The 13,896-nt window shown below is 39.6% G+C and overlaps 1 protein-coding gene across 1 annotated transcript in view; it reads right to left on the bottom strand.

The window, feature by feature from the left end:
* Nucleotides 1–13,896, bottom strand: part of LOC126564566 (uncharacterized) — a 107,653-nt gene that overhangs the window by 51,349 nt on the left and 42,408 nt on the right. The window contains exon 2 of the mRNA XM_050221678.1: nt 4,234–4,281. Coding sequence (XP_050077635.1) covers nt 4,234–4,281 — 48 coding nt within the window. The remainder of the gene's footprint in view (nt 1–4,233; nt 4,282–13,896) is intronic.

Below are 13,896 nucleotides of genomic sequence, written 5' to 3'. Positions count from 1 at the left end.
CTTCCTTCCACCTCAACGGCAGCAACAACAGCAGAAAACCTTCCAAAAGGGCAACCCACAAATCAGATCGGGATGCAAGGTTGGATGGATGAGTAACAACCGTCGCAACAGTGTCGATTTCACTCGTTTCATAATCAGTATACGGGACCGCCAGTCATTACACATTGACGAGCAACGTTTGGGGTTTTTTTTTCTTCTTTCTCGTGCGTTTTGCTTCTCTCAAATCAACACACGCCGAAAAATGGCTACATGAAAATGTATGTTTTAAAAATAAACCATAACATCATCGGCTTCGGCTATGGGCCACGTGAGCAGGAAAAGCTGATGATGGATGTATTAATAACGAGAGGCAGAGAGAGAGAGAAAAAAAAAGAATAAGAGAGATCTACAGAAGTGCATCTTACGATCTTGTAGTTAACGAGCGGTAGAAAATAACAAGACCGCAACGCATTGCACGTTTGTTCGAACTGTTCCAAAAAGGTGACCATAGGCAGTATCCGAAAATTCCAAATTCCCTCAACCTGACTCGTTTTTTCTTCTTTCATCACACCACGCCACCACTATGACGAAGAGGCTATATTATCTCGTCGGAGCGTTTGTTTTTCCTATGTTGCTGCCCGTACTTCCGAGGACGGAAGAGAAAGTGACGTTTGTGCGCCAACCCAGTGGGCAGAGAGACACAACCAAATCAAAACAGACAAACAAGTGCACAACGGCGTGTGTAGTAGTTACTGTAACTGTATCTTTTATTTTGGACATTTTCGGCTGGTGCTGCAAGCGAAGTTTCACAATGAATTGTACCACTAATCGAAGAGCGGTTGTTGTTTTTTTATGTCTTGCGTGTGTTATCGTTTGGAAGCCGGAAACGACATTCAACATTGCACACCATATGTGTTGGTGATTGGAGGTTTGACATATAGTGGGATACAAAATTGTGAATGAATGCTTAGGGAGAAGATTTTCAGCAAATAAAAGAAAGATTTGAGCGTCGGTTAATGCGCAAAATACGACTGTTTATAGCAAAAAGAAAACATTTTAAATTAATGCAAGTACTCTGAGTATCATTAAACCGGAGTGTAAGTGGTACTGGTCTTAACAGCACTTACAATTACAGAGTACAATTACAGAATATACAATGGCGGACCAATCAGAATAATTGTTGTTGTTAAAAATGGTAGCTAAATGAGCCATCATCATTGTATCAATCAGGCTATTCATATTTTTCGCTATTAATCATTTTGATGCAAACATTACCAAACAACGTATGCCAATGCAGGGTTTGTCGGTCCATCCGTAAGTCCGGTGGTAGAGGCGACAGCGGTGTCCAACTTCACACGACAGCACCGGGGTTTAAATTCCAACCGCCCACTACGTTGTAGCAACAAGTCTATTAAAACATTTGATAACCTGCTGGACCAAGTAGTTCGTTATACGAAAAAAAAAATGATCAGCCCATATGGCGGGATGCTAAGGAATAGACGTCGGATACACGGCCAATCGAAATAAGATCAATATATCTTGAAATAACATCTTGAATACCATTAAAATCCCAGGAGTAACATTCTTAAACGACATCAGACTAATGGGAAAGATAAAAGACTGGGATGCAGCAAATGGAAAACTAAAATACCACTCGTGAAACCACAAAAGCCGTCAGCTAAATACAATCCAAAGAGTAAAAATATGTAATATGCATATTCTACCAAAGCTATGGTACTATATCGCTTCCATTTTGCATCTGCTGAATTCGCACATGAGCTAAATTAAGAGTGAAATTATGAGATATGTTTGGAACACACGGAAGCTAAGAGACCTAGCTCCAGTGGTTTGGGACTGCCTGTGCCAGAACTAAAGAAAAAATCGAGAGGAATAACATTTGAGACTTGAACATGTACACCTAGTACCACTTTTGCTAGACGATTTCAATGAACAAAACCACTCACTGCAATGGTAGAGCCCCTGTTAGATTTGTCACTTTTTCTTTGATTTTGAATTTTTGGACTTCATGTTTATGAGAATCGCTGAAGCGATAACGACCCCATCAAGGAGAGATATCAAATCTGATCCAGACCGTTTGCTCGTAGCAATTAATTGTAATTTATAAAAGTTTATAAAATTTATAAATTAAAGTGCTCAACATGAAAGCAACTCACCACCTTAGGCTACAAAACCCTGCAATTCAACGCAATAGAACGTAAACAATCCGAGTTCGATTATTTCAGTAGGGAAGCATAACACACTGGCTACTGCAAATGTATAAACAATAAAAAAAAAAACAAATCAGATCTGTAAGTATGTTTAGTGTTACACACTTTTAAACAATACATCTTTTGATGCGTGAACAAATAACTGATACGAAAAAAAAATTATTTAATCCTATTACGCTAAGCTGTTAGTACCTCCATCTGCACGTTTTTTTGCCGAAATCCATCTGCTTAATATACATTCGGCACGTTCGGAACGCAATGTTGTTTGCTTTACACCAATCAGCTGAGCTGGAAAATTTTGTTAAGCTTCATCAGTCGTGCCTGAAAGTTTATTCCGGCATGGAGAGACAAACGGGAAAAAGCTGAGCAACAATATGTAGACCAAATAAAACATAACCTATCCACGCGTCCTCTACTTAGTTGCATAGTGAAACGTACGAACGAAATTCCTACTCGGGTTACGACACCTTTTTTTATTTTGATAAATTATGCGCCCTGCCTGACAGTACGGCATTGTACCATCATAATTAATTGTAAAAGTAAATAAATTATTCGCCCCTAACAACTGTTGTAGTTGTGTATCAGCAGCGGTAAGTTAGGACTGCCAAAAATTGCAATAAGTATGATTAATTTGGATTTTTAGATGCAGAACAAACAGGTTCGTATTCCTTCAATAAAAATCGATTATATAAAAGTACACCGACCCTTGGTGCTGGACTTTTAGTATTTTGATGAATAGTCAGTTCTGGAAAGAACAGAAAATCCGTATCAATCTCTTCACGGCAGTGTTACGGAAAACGATGAAATTCCTAAATAAGCTTACAACAAGAGCTAGCATGCAGAAGAGTACGGTTAAATCGACTGCGATAACAGTTCGAAGGTAAAAAAAAGATGTATAAAAAAAAAGATGTTATATTAAGAGAGTCCCTTCTGCTTGAAGAGAAAGAAAAATAACAACAGACCTCATATGCTGCTCAACAAGTGAAGCAACCACCATGATGCTGAAGCCATCATACTTAAATAAAATTTAAAAAAATAACTCAGTTAAATAACTTTCACATTTTCACCTCCGAACCGTGTAGCAGAAGGCAGAAGAGCATCTTATTCCGGGGGTATTCGGTTGTAACTCAAGTATCGTGTTAACAAAATCAACAGGATGCGAAAGGGCGACTGTTTTTGTAAACCTGATCGACATAGACTTGCGGAACATATTCAACTCAATTAATTGAATTGAGAAGCATCGCAAGAATAGGCCGTCGTACCTCTTGGCGATGTTGTTCCAATCGCGTAGACAATACATTACTAAACCGATGAACGATTAGTATAGAAGCAATATCTGCAGGTTCAGTACAGCGTTCCGTTCTTAGACCTATGACCTTAGATGTGGCGAACGCTGATCTGTTCCGCCTTCCGCACTAAGGATGAACAGACATAATTGGTTTTGCGGATAACGTGAACTTCAGCTGATCCTGTTGGGGGAGCATGCTTCTTCTTTTTTTTTCTTGCCCTAACGAACTTCTAAGGTCACGCTGGCCATCGAATGGCTTTTACTAGACTTGCTGTTAAACCACGTAGTTGGATATACAGTCCCTCTTAACTACGTCCCGAATGGGATTTGAACCCCAGTCCTGCCGTGTGAAGACCGGCACCGTTGTCTCCTTCACCACCGGAGCTGCAGCCACTGCAGTGTCCCATTCGGTTCTCTATCATTTGTCACACCGAGCGACCTTTTACGTTAAAGTGCGAACGCGCACGGCCATAAATATCGTTCACTTCCGACAGTTTCTGTTTTTGACAACAACGGAAACAACACGCAACAGTACCACGCGCGCAATGTAATGTAGATAAGAAAGGCAGAAGAAAGACAACATCAAAGTCCAGCAACGGAAGCACCAGGCATCGTCGTAGGCCAAAAGGTTTTTTTTAAAGACCCTCAGCATGCTCTGCTCCGCCCTTCCAACTGCTGTTTTTTTTTTTTTGCCAAGCGGTTTGTGGCATAAATTAATTCGATTAGATCGGTATTTACCCGCGAGCGGTCGTCTTCCAGCACCTCGAATACATCCAGTACACTCACCTGCAAGAAGAGAAATCGAATAAAAAGAGAAGAAAGAAAAAAACGTGATTAGAAAGGAATGCACACGTGAGATGGGCGGGAAGGAATTTTTCTTTTGCTTTCGGTACTGTGTGTTTTTTATTTGTATTTTCTTTTTCTTTCCATCAATTTCAGTGCGGCTTCACAAACGAAAAGTCTTGCTGATCGATGATGTCTAACGAAAATGAAATCATAATCACCCCAAAATTGACTGCCGGGATAAAAGGCTGGAGTTAGCCCCCGGAGAGTTTCTGTTTTTTTTTTACAAAAGTTCGCCTTTCCTTCTATTTGCTGGGGGAAATGGTTGGCATCGAAATGATTGTAACATGCTGTGGTACACCACACGTAGCTCCAGAATCGATCAAGGCTAATGATCGATTAATCGAACCAGGGAAGGGGAAAGGTGCCACAACGGTAGATATAGGGGGGGGGGAATGAAGTGAAAGGCATGATTGAAAAAAGGACAATTTAGAAAACAGGGACGTTAATAAATAAATCTTAACAATCAATTTAGTATTGCATAAATTCCAACCCTTCCTTGTAACAGCGTGCCAGAAACTACTCATTTTCTTTTTGGCACCTTTCAACTCTTCCCAAAGCGGATTGCACTTGAACATATTCTCCTAGGAAAGTTGCAATTTGTAGCTTGCTTCAAAGCAATTTCGCCATTGGGAGATTATTTATTGCGCAAGAAATATTCCGCTTCCTAAAAACCCAGTTTACCAGGTGAAGGCTTTTCTATTTTTTTTTTTTTTTGCGCCAGCCTCAACACCCGCTCATGCCAGCATTATTGATCACCATTATCAAGGCGGATTTTATTCCGAGCTTAGCAATAAATTTTAGGCTTTCCACGGTTTTACTGCACACGAGCGAACGTACACAAACATAAATTAAGTTTTGGAGCAGGAAAGAAGCCGGCTACCTAATAGGACGGAAGACTTCAATCGATCACACGATTGTAAGACGGTCCCGGTAAGATCAACTCCCTGGAGTGATCGTTGCCCCGTGTGAGGTAAAAGAATAAAGAATTGGACGCATTTATCAGGGGTAAAGATGTAAGAGGAGAAAGGCACAGCACATGGACTTCGATCAAATAATAATACATGACAATACGGCGGAGAGCCATCATACTCCAATATATTTTGATATATATTTTGAAAGATAATAGAGATGGGCACAGGCTTGTATAGATGTAAATAAATGTTTATATGTCGCTTTGCGTCGTGATAAAAACCCGATCAATTTTAATTAACTCATCTCTGACGTCACTCTTCCTCAATACAAAACAATACGAGAATATGGCATTTTAGACGATTCAAAACGTTAGATTTGTTGTGCTACACGCGAACGCTATCATTACTAAGCTTATTGCAAAGGCAATATCCGGAACACAACCACATCTATACCGATGGATCTGTAGCAGGAAAAAATGCAGGTTGCGAAATCTTTTGGGCGAATGACAAATGTGCCATCAAACTAGCCGACAAGACCAGTATTTTTTCGGCAGAAGCCATTGCCATGATTATTGCTGCAGAAGAAGGAACCAAATCCACCAAACCTAACGCTATATTCACAGATAGCGCCAGTGTCTTGGCTGCCCAAGAACGAGGAAAATCGAAGGACCCCTACATCCAGACTCCAGAAAACCGCCTATCCTCGATGCATGTTACTTTTTGCTGGATCCCTAGCCATTGTGGCATTAAAGGAAATGAAGAAGCTAATAAAGAACATCAGAGAAATCTCTCCCGAAAGGACATGTTGAAATGGGCTGATAAAAGGTTAGAAGAAATATGGCAAGAAGAATGGTGGAAATGAAAAGAAAATAAACTTCGTATCATAAAAAAAATTAGTGGCTCCATACGATAGGAAAAGAAGTAATAATCATGAGCAAGCGATCCTCACCGGGCTTAAGATGGAGGATTCCAGAATCACACACGGCTATCGGGTAAGAAAATCAGACCCTGGAAAATGTAGTTACTGTGGAGTCAATATTACCATCAAGCACATTCTAGCAGACTGTGACGGTTACAATGAGGAAAGAATATTCCACAAAATAGAGAACAACATCGACGAAGTTCTCGCGATTCATGAAGAAAGAGAACGGAACGAGTTGAATTTCCAAAATGCGATAAATTTGTGCAAAGAAATTTAAGGTATCTGTAATGTAATGTTTGTTAATGCAAATAGGCGAATGTCAGCCAATAGGTTCAAAGCCTCTAAAAATGAATAAACAAAAAAATTCTCGTACAATCATTGTAACTGTAAGACCTGCTCAAATAACTAGGATTGGGGTCTATGATGACTTCAACCTGAAAATTAGACAATTTTACAGTCGAACTTAGGCTTAAGTCGAACAGTCATAAGCAGTTAATTTGAAACAAGTAAACACATCCAAAAACGTTTGATATTTTATTTATCGGTTTAACAAATTGGATGCTAAACGCATTTTTTGAAAAATTGATCTGCCGAAAATTTAGTGAGAACTAATTATTCAACTAGGTGGTATCAACAAGTCTTGTCGAGCCATTAGAAGGCCAGAGAGTACGTCTTCATCTTGGCTAGTAGGTCGATAAGCCAAGATGAAGACGTACAGTCATAATTTCAACAGCAAAAGTCTTTTATTTACATTTCTACAGCATCGTTGATATGAGCTGACGTTGCCAAAGAAGTTCAAAGATATTTAAAACGATTTATGGGTTTAGCGCGACAAAAACTAAAGCTTTAGCTGTCATTTTGCATAAAGAGAGAGCAGCATCCTAACCTCGAAACGTCAAAACGCATATAAAAAAATGGCTTATGAACTTACGTCATAGACCCCATTTCTATCAATTTAACTAGATTTAAACAAAAAAGATATCACGTTTTGCCATTAAATTGGTTTTGTGGAGAAGTCAGTTGGTTCACCCACGTTAAAGGCGACGTTGTCTGCTTGTAGGACTAGAATTATTGGAAAGCAAATGAAGCTTTGTCTATCTTTAAATCATTGACAGGACATATTGGCACTTTTTATACATTGTCCTGTGCAAGCTATTTTCTAAGAAGAGTTTTAACACTCAGGATTTTATTGTACTATAGATCAAAGTAGATAAAGTTACTCTTTATTCTTTCTTAATGTTGTCTTTATTAATGTTGTAGTGTGGAATCGTAGAGTATTAAAACACAGAATTTGTACATAAGACTAACTATTGAACTATGGGTGAATAAAAAAAATAAAATAAACTAAAAATTGCATGTTTAAACTCTTCATAGTTAGGTGCTTAAGCAGAAATGAAATAATAACAATACGGCACTGGACCGTCATAATTAATTATAAATAAAAAATAAATAAGAAATGAAATAAAGAAACAGTAAATAATAAATGCTTCATTTTCATGCAGCAGTGATGACACATAACTCTCAATTCTTCGCCTAGTTATATACGTCAATCGAGAACTAGATTCCGTGACAATCGTGTGTTTTTAACGTAACAACTGATTACGTGCCTTTTCACGCAAGTCCACATCAACAACAAATTAAAAACTCTATCATTCTGAAAGTAGTAGTACAACAGTGCAGCGATGCAACCAAACACTCGCTTGTGAGTCTCTCGTCTTTTTATCCCTTAAATGAAGGTAAAATGTCACGTTCTGTTTCGATTGTGCTCGACTAAGCTTTCAATTTAAAGGCAACTCCTCCACGAGTAGCATCTTAACCTTGAAAACCTTAGCATCCAACAATTGCTTGTGCGACTTTCAAAAAACGCTTTTTATTGCACTCGATACATACGCACACTAACACAAACGCTATGTTGGTCGGGAAAATTTTTAGAGCATGCACTTGTTTCTCTTTTCCACTGCTCAGTTTCATATTGTGCAAACCCGAACGCTTCTTCAATTTCGCCCAAACAACAACAACAACAACAAAACTAGTGACACACGCAGTAATGTGACGAGAAACCCCCGAAGCAAACCCAACGACCAATATTTCACCGTCGGAACTTTCCAACGCGACCTCTAACCTTCACTGGTGCGTGATTGAGGGGGGGAGAGACGAAGGGTTGTATCCCGTCATAAAACGAGGTGGTGGCATACAGAGACTGACCCGCTTTTTACTTCTTTTTTTTTTTGTTACTCCAAACTTTTCTCCACGCTTTTCAACTTCCGAAACGAATACAGCCCTCCCAAATCTGATTTTTCGCTTTCCTGTGTCATTCGCTTTCTTTCGTTTCGAAACACGACAAGACGCAAAAGGACAGGGAAAAGTGCCACCTTGTATGTTGCTTTCAAGAAGTTGCACTTGTTGTGTGTGTGTGTCTTATTGGGCGTTTGGAGAAATGTGCACCAACGACGCCATGCGCTCCATTCCATTTATTCCTTGAGCGGGCCTACGGCTCATCCAATCCGTAGCGAGCAGAAAACTTATGTTCCTTTAGATCGCGTGCATGTGTGATATTAATCCACAAAACAGGAAGCACAGGACTAGCCGAACAGGAGTGGAACGTAAAACGAGGGGTTGCGAGAACTTCCGGCAAAGCTTTGCTGCATGCTGATGTGGTGGGTGTTCGGAAATAAGCTCACCTGCACGGACCGATTTGTTCTTGACTCTTTGATATTTTGCAGCAAACAACAAGCACAGGGCCAGGCATAGAATCAAATAAGGAAGAGAACGGATAGGACAAAGCAACTCTGCCAAATTACCCTCCAAAAGTCGTGTAAGAAAATAAAAAAAGGGGGTGAAATTACACTCCCAAATGGGAGTGAAAGCGCTGTATGCTAAACTACAAATCGATAAATAGGTCACAGATACATCCCTGCAACCCTATACTCTACAGAAGGGCAGGTTGTTGCTTTAACGGATTATGTGAAAGGCAATAATGCAATGGATGCATGTCTAATACAGTGAGGACGCTTTTATTCTTCTTCTTGACTTAACGACCTTTTAGGTCACGTCAGCCATCAAAAGACTTTCAAGACTCATCATCGGTAACACGTAGTTGCATTGGCATTCCTCACTCCCGGGGGAACGGTTCGGATGGGATTTGAACCCCTGACCTGCCGTGTTAAGATCGTAACGTTCCTGTTTTAGGATAGTGATGGGTAAATCTTAATTTTTCCGGGAGTCGGATTAATCCGACTCCGAGTCATGACGAAGTAACTCCGCAGTAATTACGCCGGATTAGTCCCGAGTCAAATCCGAATTAATCCGAAATCATCATCTTCGGTATTAATTCCGGATGCAACTCCAACGTGCACTGCTGAATCATTTGCTGTGAATTTGATCACATTTGATCCAAATGTCATTGCTGTCCGTATTTTCCTTTCTGCTTTCTGGTGACCAAAAGAAGACCCATCGATGTGATGGAAAAGTAGAATAAAAATGTACCCTACAGTTGGATGATAAGCCCAACAATATTTAAGTCTGCCAGGCACCTCCGCCTCATGCGTGTTCTTCAAGGGTGTTCTCAAGGGTGTTCTTAAATAAACGAAACGGACGAAACGAAACGAACTTAAATAAACAAATTTGTGTTACAGGATAAATGCTTTTTTTGTTTTTTTTTTTTTTTTTTTGAGAATGCGGAACAGCGGTTTTGAGTTCGGGTTTGAATACGAAGTAAAATCAGGACAACTGAGTAATCCGGAGTAACCTGTGATTGAATATCGTATCGGGGATTACGGTTTACTCCGGAGTAAACTCCGGTTTTTATACATAGCAACCGGAGTGGATTCATTGAGTCCCTCCGGAGTTCCCACCACTAGTCTAGACTTGTCTAGTATATCCTGGAAAACCCTGGGCCATATGTAATACACAAGGGTCGGCAAAGTGAAGACCGCTTGCTGATTTTATCCGACCCGCGAGAAAAAATATTGGTACGAATTCGAAAGAACATAAAAGTTGGTCTCCACCATTTTTTTTTTTTTGTGAATCAATTATTTTACGAATTCTACAACACCTGCCTTAGAGCAGACATTTTTAAGGTAGGCTTATATGCACTAGACCGTATTTAAAAATATGTTCACCATAGTTTGCCGTACGCGCTAAACAGGTCGTTAAGGTCAAAAAGTAACTTTTTATTTGCTCTATATTTGTTTTCACTCACTCGTCGAAATAATACACCGCAACGTAGAGAGATATCAATAATAAAAATAACATTTTAAACGATCAACATTTAATACGACGTCTAGGGGTCACGGAACCTTGCGCAGAACCAACAGAAGCAACAACTCACAGCAACATCAACAATGCACTGCTACCGCTTTCCAATTAGCCATCGATTGGCTATCGTTGCAAACGCGATTCGTTTCCGGTTTAGCACCAAATACGCACACCCACAATCTTCGATTCTTGAGGCATGCGTCGGTGTGCTCGCTCGCTCGCGCTCTTTCACTCGAAAATGGGAAAGGAATGTCCAATGCATGGGTGTGGTAATTCCCTCGTAACAATGTCCCCAAACGGATGCACGGAAGAGGCGTGCGGGGGGAGTGAGTTCGACCTCCGCGAAGGACCATCCATAAGTTGATTAATTAATCGATGGTAAACCATTTTCGCATTCCTCACCGTCACGCGACCATGACGAAAAAGAACGGGAGAAATACATTCCAACCGGATACGCGGGTAAGGCTGGCAAAAGGTAGGGGGACGAGCGAGTAAAATCAATAGCATCGCACTATTGCAATCCACGCACACACACACACACACACAAACACACTCAAGAAAGTGATTAATTTTCCATCTCTACACTTTAGCGTATGAATTTGCGTTACTTTGGCAATTATAAAACAAAGCCAAAACAAATACATTAATAATTATAAATTGATTTGAAAAGAAAACAAACCACTACCGCTGTGCCTTTTTGCCCCTGGTTCATGTAGAAAGGGAAGAGAAAGCAACGCACGTCTCACTCCCTCTCCTATAGCCCCGCTCTTGTAGCGGGAAATGGATTTTTGAAGAATTTGAAATCGAACCGATTTGGGCGGTATTTTTCAATTTCCGGGTGAGATCCACGATCCGGGTGAGTTGGCCACGAATGCGTCCACTACTTTCGTCGCCGCACCAGGCTAACAAACATGCTCTCCTCCCATCCCATCAAATATACCCACCCCAAAGCTCACACACACACATACACCACCACCACCAGAATGCATAAACGTAGTGCAAATGCGTAAGGAAATTAGACAACGGTGCTGAAACGAATGAGGCTCCACCGTAATCATAAGCCAAATTTTTCGTTTTCTCAGACGATTTTGGATTTTCGTTCGAACATGCAGTTTTGGCTTGGTTTCGGTACGCTTTTCTTTTTTCTTGCGAAGATCTTGATCCATGCGGTGTGTCTTTGTGGGTGTGTGAGTGTGCAGCAAACATTAAATTGTTTTAAAACTATGTAAAGAAAGCTATACATGACGTCACAGATCGTTAACATAGAAGAGGAAGATGAAGGAATGTGTTATAGTTATGTTGGCACGGTTTAATGCACACTCTTGCACCAGCGAGGAAGAAAATGCATCATGTAATCACACTTGCTGGAGGATAACAACAATAGCTCAGTTTCAGAAATAGGAAACGAATTGTCCCACACGTTCGTGTACATTTTGTGTTGAGGCTTCTTATCATTCTGATTTAGGTTACAGAAAGGACATCTGACCCATCAGACAGCTCAACTAAGCCTTGGTTTATTCTCATTCTCCACAGTCACTGCACTCGGCGATATGCCAAAGAATTCTAAGTATCAAAGCGGTACCGGGGTGTATAATATTTATTTGAGAAATGCAATAAATCTCGCTGAGAATCTTATAATCATTATAATGAAACAAAAAACCAAAGTTTTCTGATTCATGTACCTGCTCAAACACAAATATTGGGGTCTATGATGGCCAAAGACCTTTTTTTTGTATGTGTTTTGACGATTCGGGACTAAGATGTTTTCTCCATTTTTTTTCACACGACAGAACCGGACCCTTCGTGGTGACGACTGACTATCCAACTACGTGGTGTTAGTAAGTCTAGTAAACCAAAAGTCCCGCGTGTCTTTAGAAGGTCGTTAAGCCAAGAAGAGAAGATACAACGATTTCATCATCTCGATATGCATTTCACACAGCTATACAGCCTTATTTAGGCACGCATTAAATTTAGCACATTAATTCATCTAAAAATGTTTCAAGTTTCTCATGCGTTTAGCAACTAATCTGTCGAATTGGGGACATAAAATGTCAAACGCTTCTGGATCTGTTTATGTCTGTTTTGGCTTGACCGCTTATGATTGCTGGAATGTATGAACGATTTCTTCTAAATTTTTGTGATTTTCAGGTTAAAGTCATCAAAGACTCTATTATTAGCTGCTTTTCATTCTTTTCTCACTTATTGATGATCAAAAGTTTTTTTAAAATTTTATTAATTTTTACTAATAATCGAGCATGCCCGGGGTAAGGCAAAATCTAAGGGGGAAATGTCTAGTGAAATTGGTAATTTGTCAACCCATGTGGTGTTGACCATACGGCAAAGAGCCGTCACACAAAAAATAAATTTTAAAACATGTAATAATGCACAACAGGTTAGAATAAAAGACTATAGGCCTCATTGTGAAACCCTAACGTCTTCTCAAACGTCACGTAATTGTCACTATGGTATTATGACTTTCCGTTTGGCTATCCGTTTGGCTAAATCAGACGTTTAAAAGTCGATGACAGATGTTTGTCGAACGAAAAGGCAAAAATTTGCATTGCCTGAACCAAATGGAAACGCACGTTAGACTGAAAGTTTTCCGTCAGCCAGGTGCAACGGAAAATAAAGTTTGCATTCATAAAAACATGTTTAAGCGTAAATCAGTAGAAAAGTGTATATATTTCACGTGGATATGTTATGACAATCATTTTGCAGTCGTTTTATTGATTTTATTTGGTGGTTCGCAGGAATTATTCTGAAGCAAAAACCACGAGAGTCCACCACGAAAAAATTTCCAATACAAAAAATATATTTTTAAAGTAAACTGATTCATCAGTTACAGATTTTAGTAAAAATTCGCATTTAAGGACAGATTTAATTCGAATGATATCATCTGTGAATGCATGAACTGATCAACCTGTGCATGTGCAATGTATACAAAAATTCGACGAAACATTCGTCGACTCCAACGGGTGACCGTAATACAAATTTGCTTTCCGTTTGGTTAGAGTCTTTCCGTTGGAAAGTTTTCCGTTTGGCTTTGACAATCAGGCCTTATGTCTTCCCAGCCAGGTTTACTTAAACCCGAAAACCTTTTTTTTTTAGCATGATAAATCTAAAGATTTATTCAAATTAATTTTTATTTGTGATTTGCTAACAGTTCTTGAACAATATTCAAGCATAATTTATTTTAATACAGTTTTGAATTAATTTTGATGATTGAAACTGTATGCGAAAGTTTTAAATTCTTTCCTACTACAGCCAGGTATAAAGATAAAACCTTCTTCTCCTTCTAAGAAAGCAAACACACACGAACATAACTTAACTCGCCACTCCGGTCCGGCTTTTTCAACGCCATGCAACGAAAATAAGCTTTCCTGCTGTCGTCAACAATTGACACAGAAGTGACGAAATGGAAAGCGAAAAATTGGCGGAAACTTTTGCGAAATCAAAAACACGAGC

The sequence above is a fragment of the Anopheles maculipalpis genome, chromosome X (genome assembly GCF_943734695.1).
Source record: "Anopheles maculipalpis chromosome X, idAnoMacuDA_375_x, whole genome shotgun sequence".
Lineage (NCBI taxonomy): Eukaryota > Metazoa > Arthropoda > Insecta > Diptera > Culicidae > Anopheles > Anopheles maculipalpis.
Note: the sequence above shows the minus strand (reverse complement) of the source record. Positions and strands in the feature narration are given on the sequence as shown.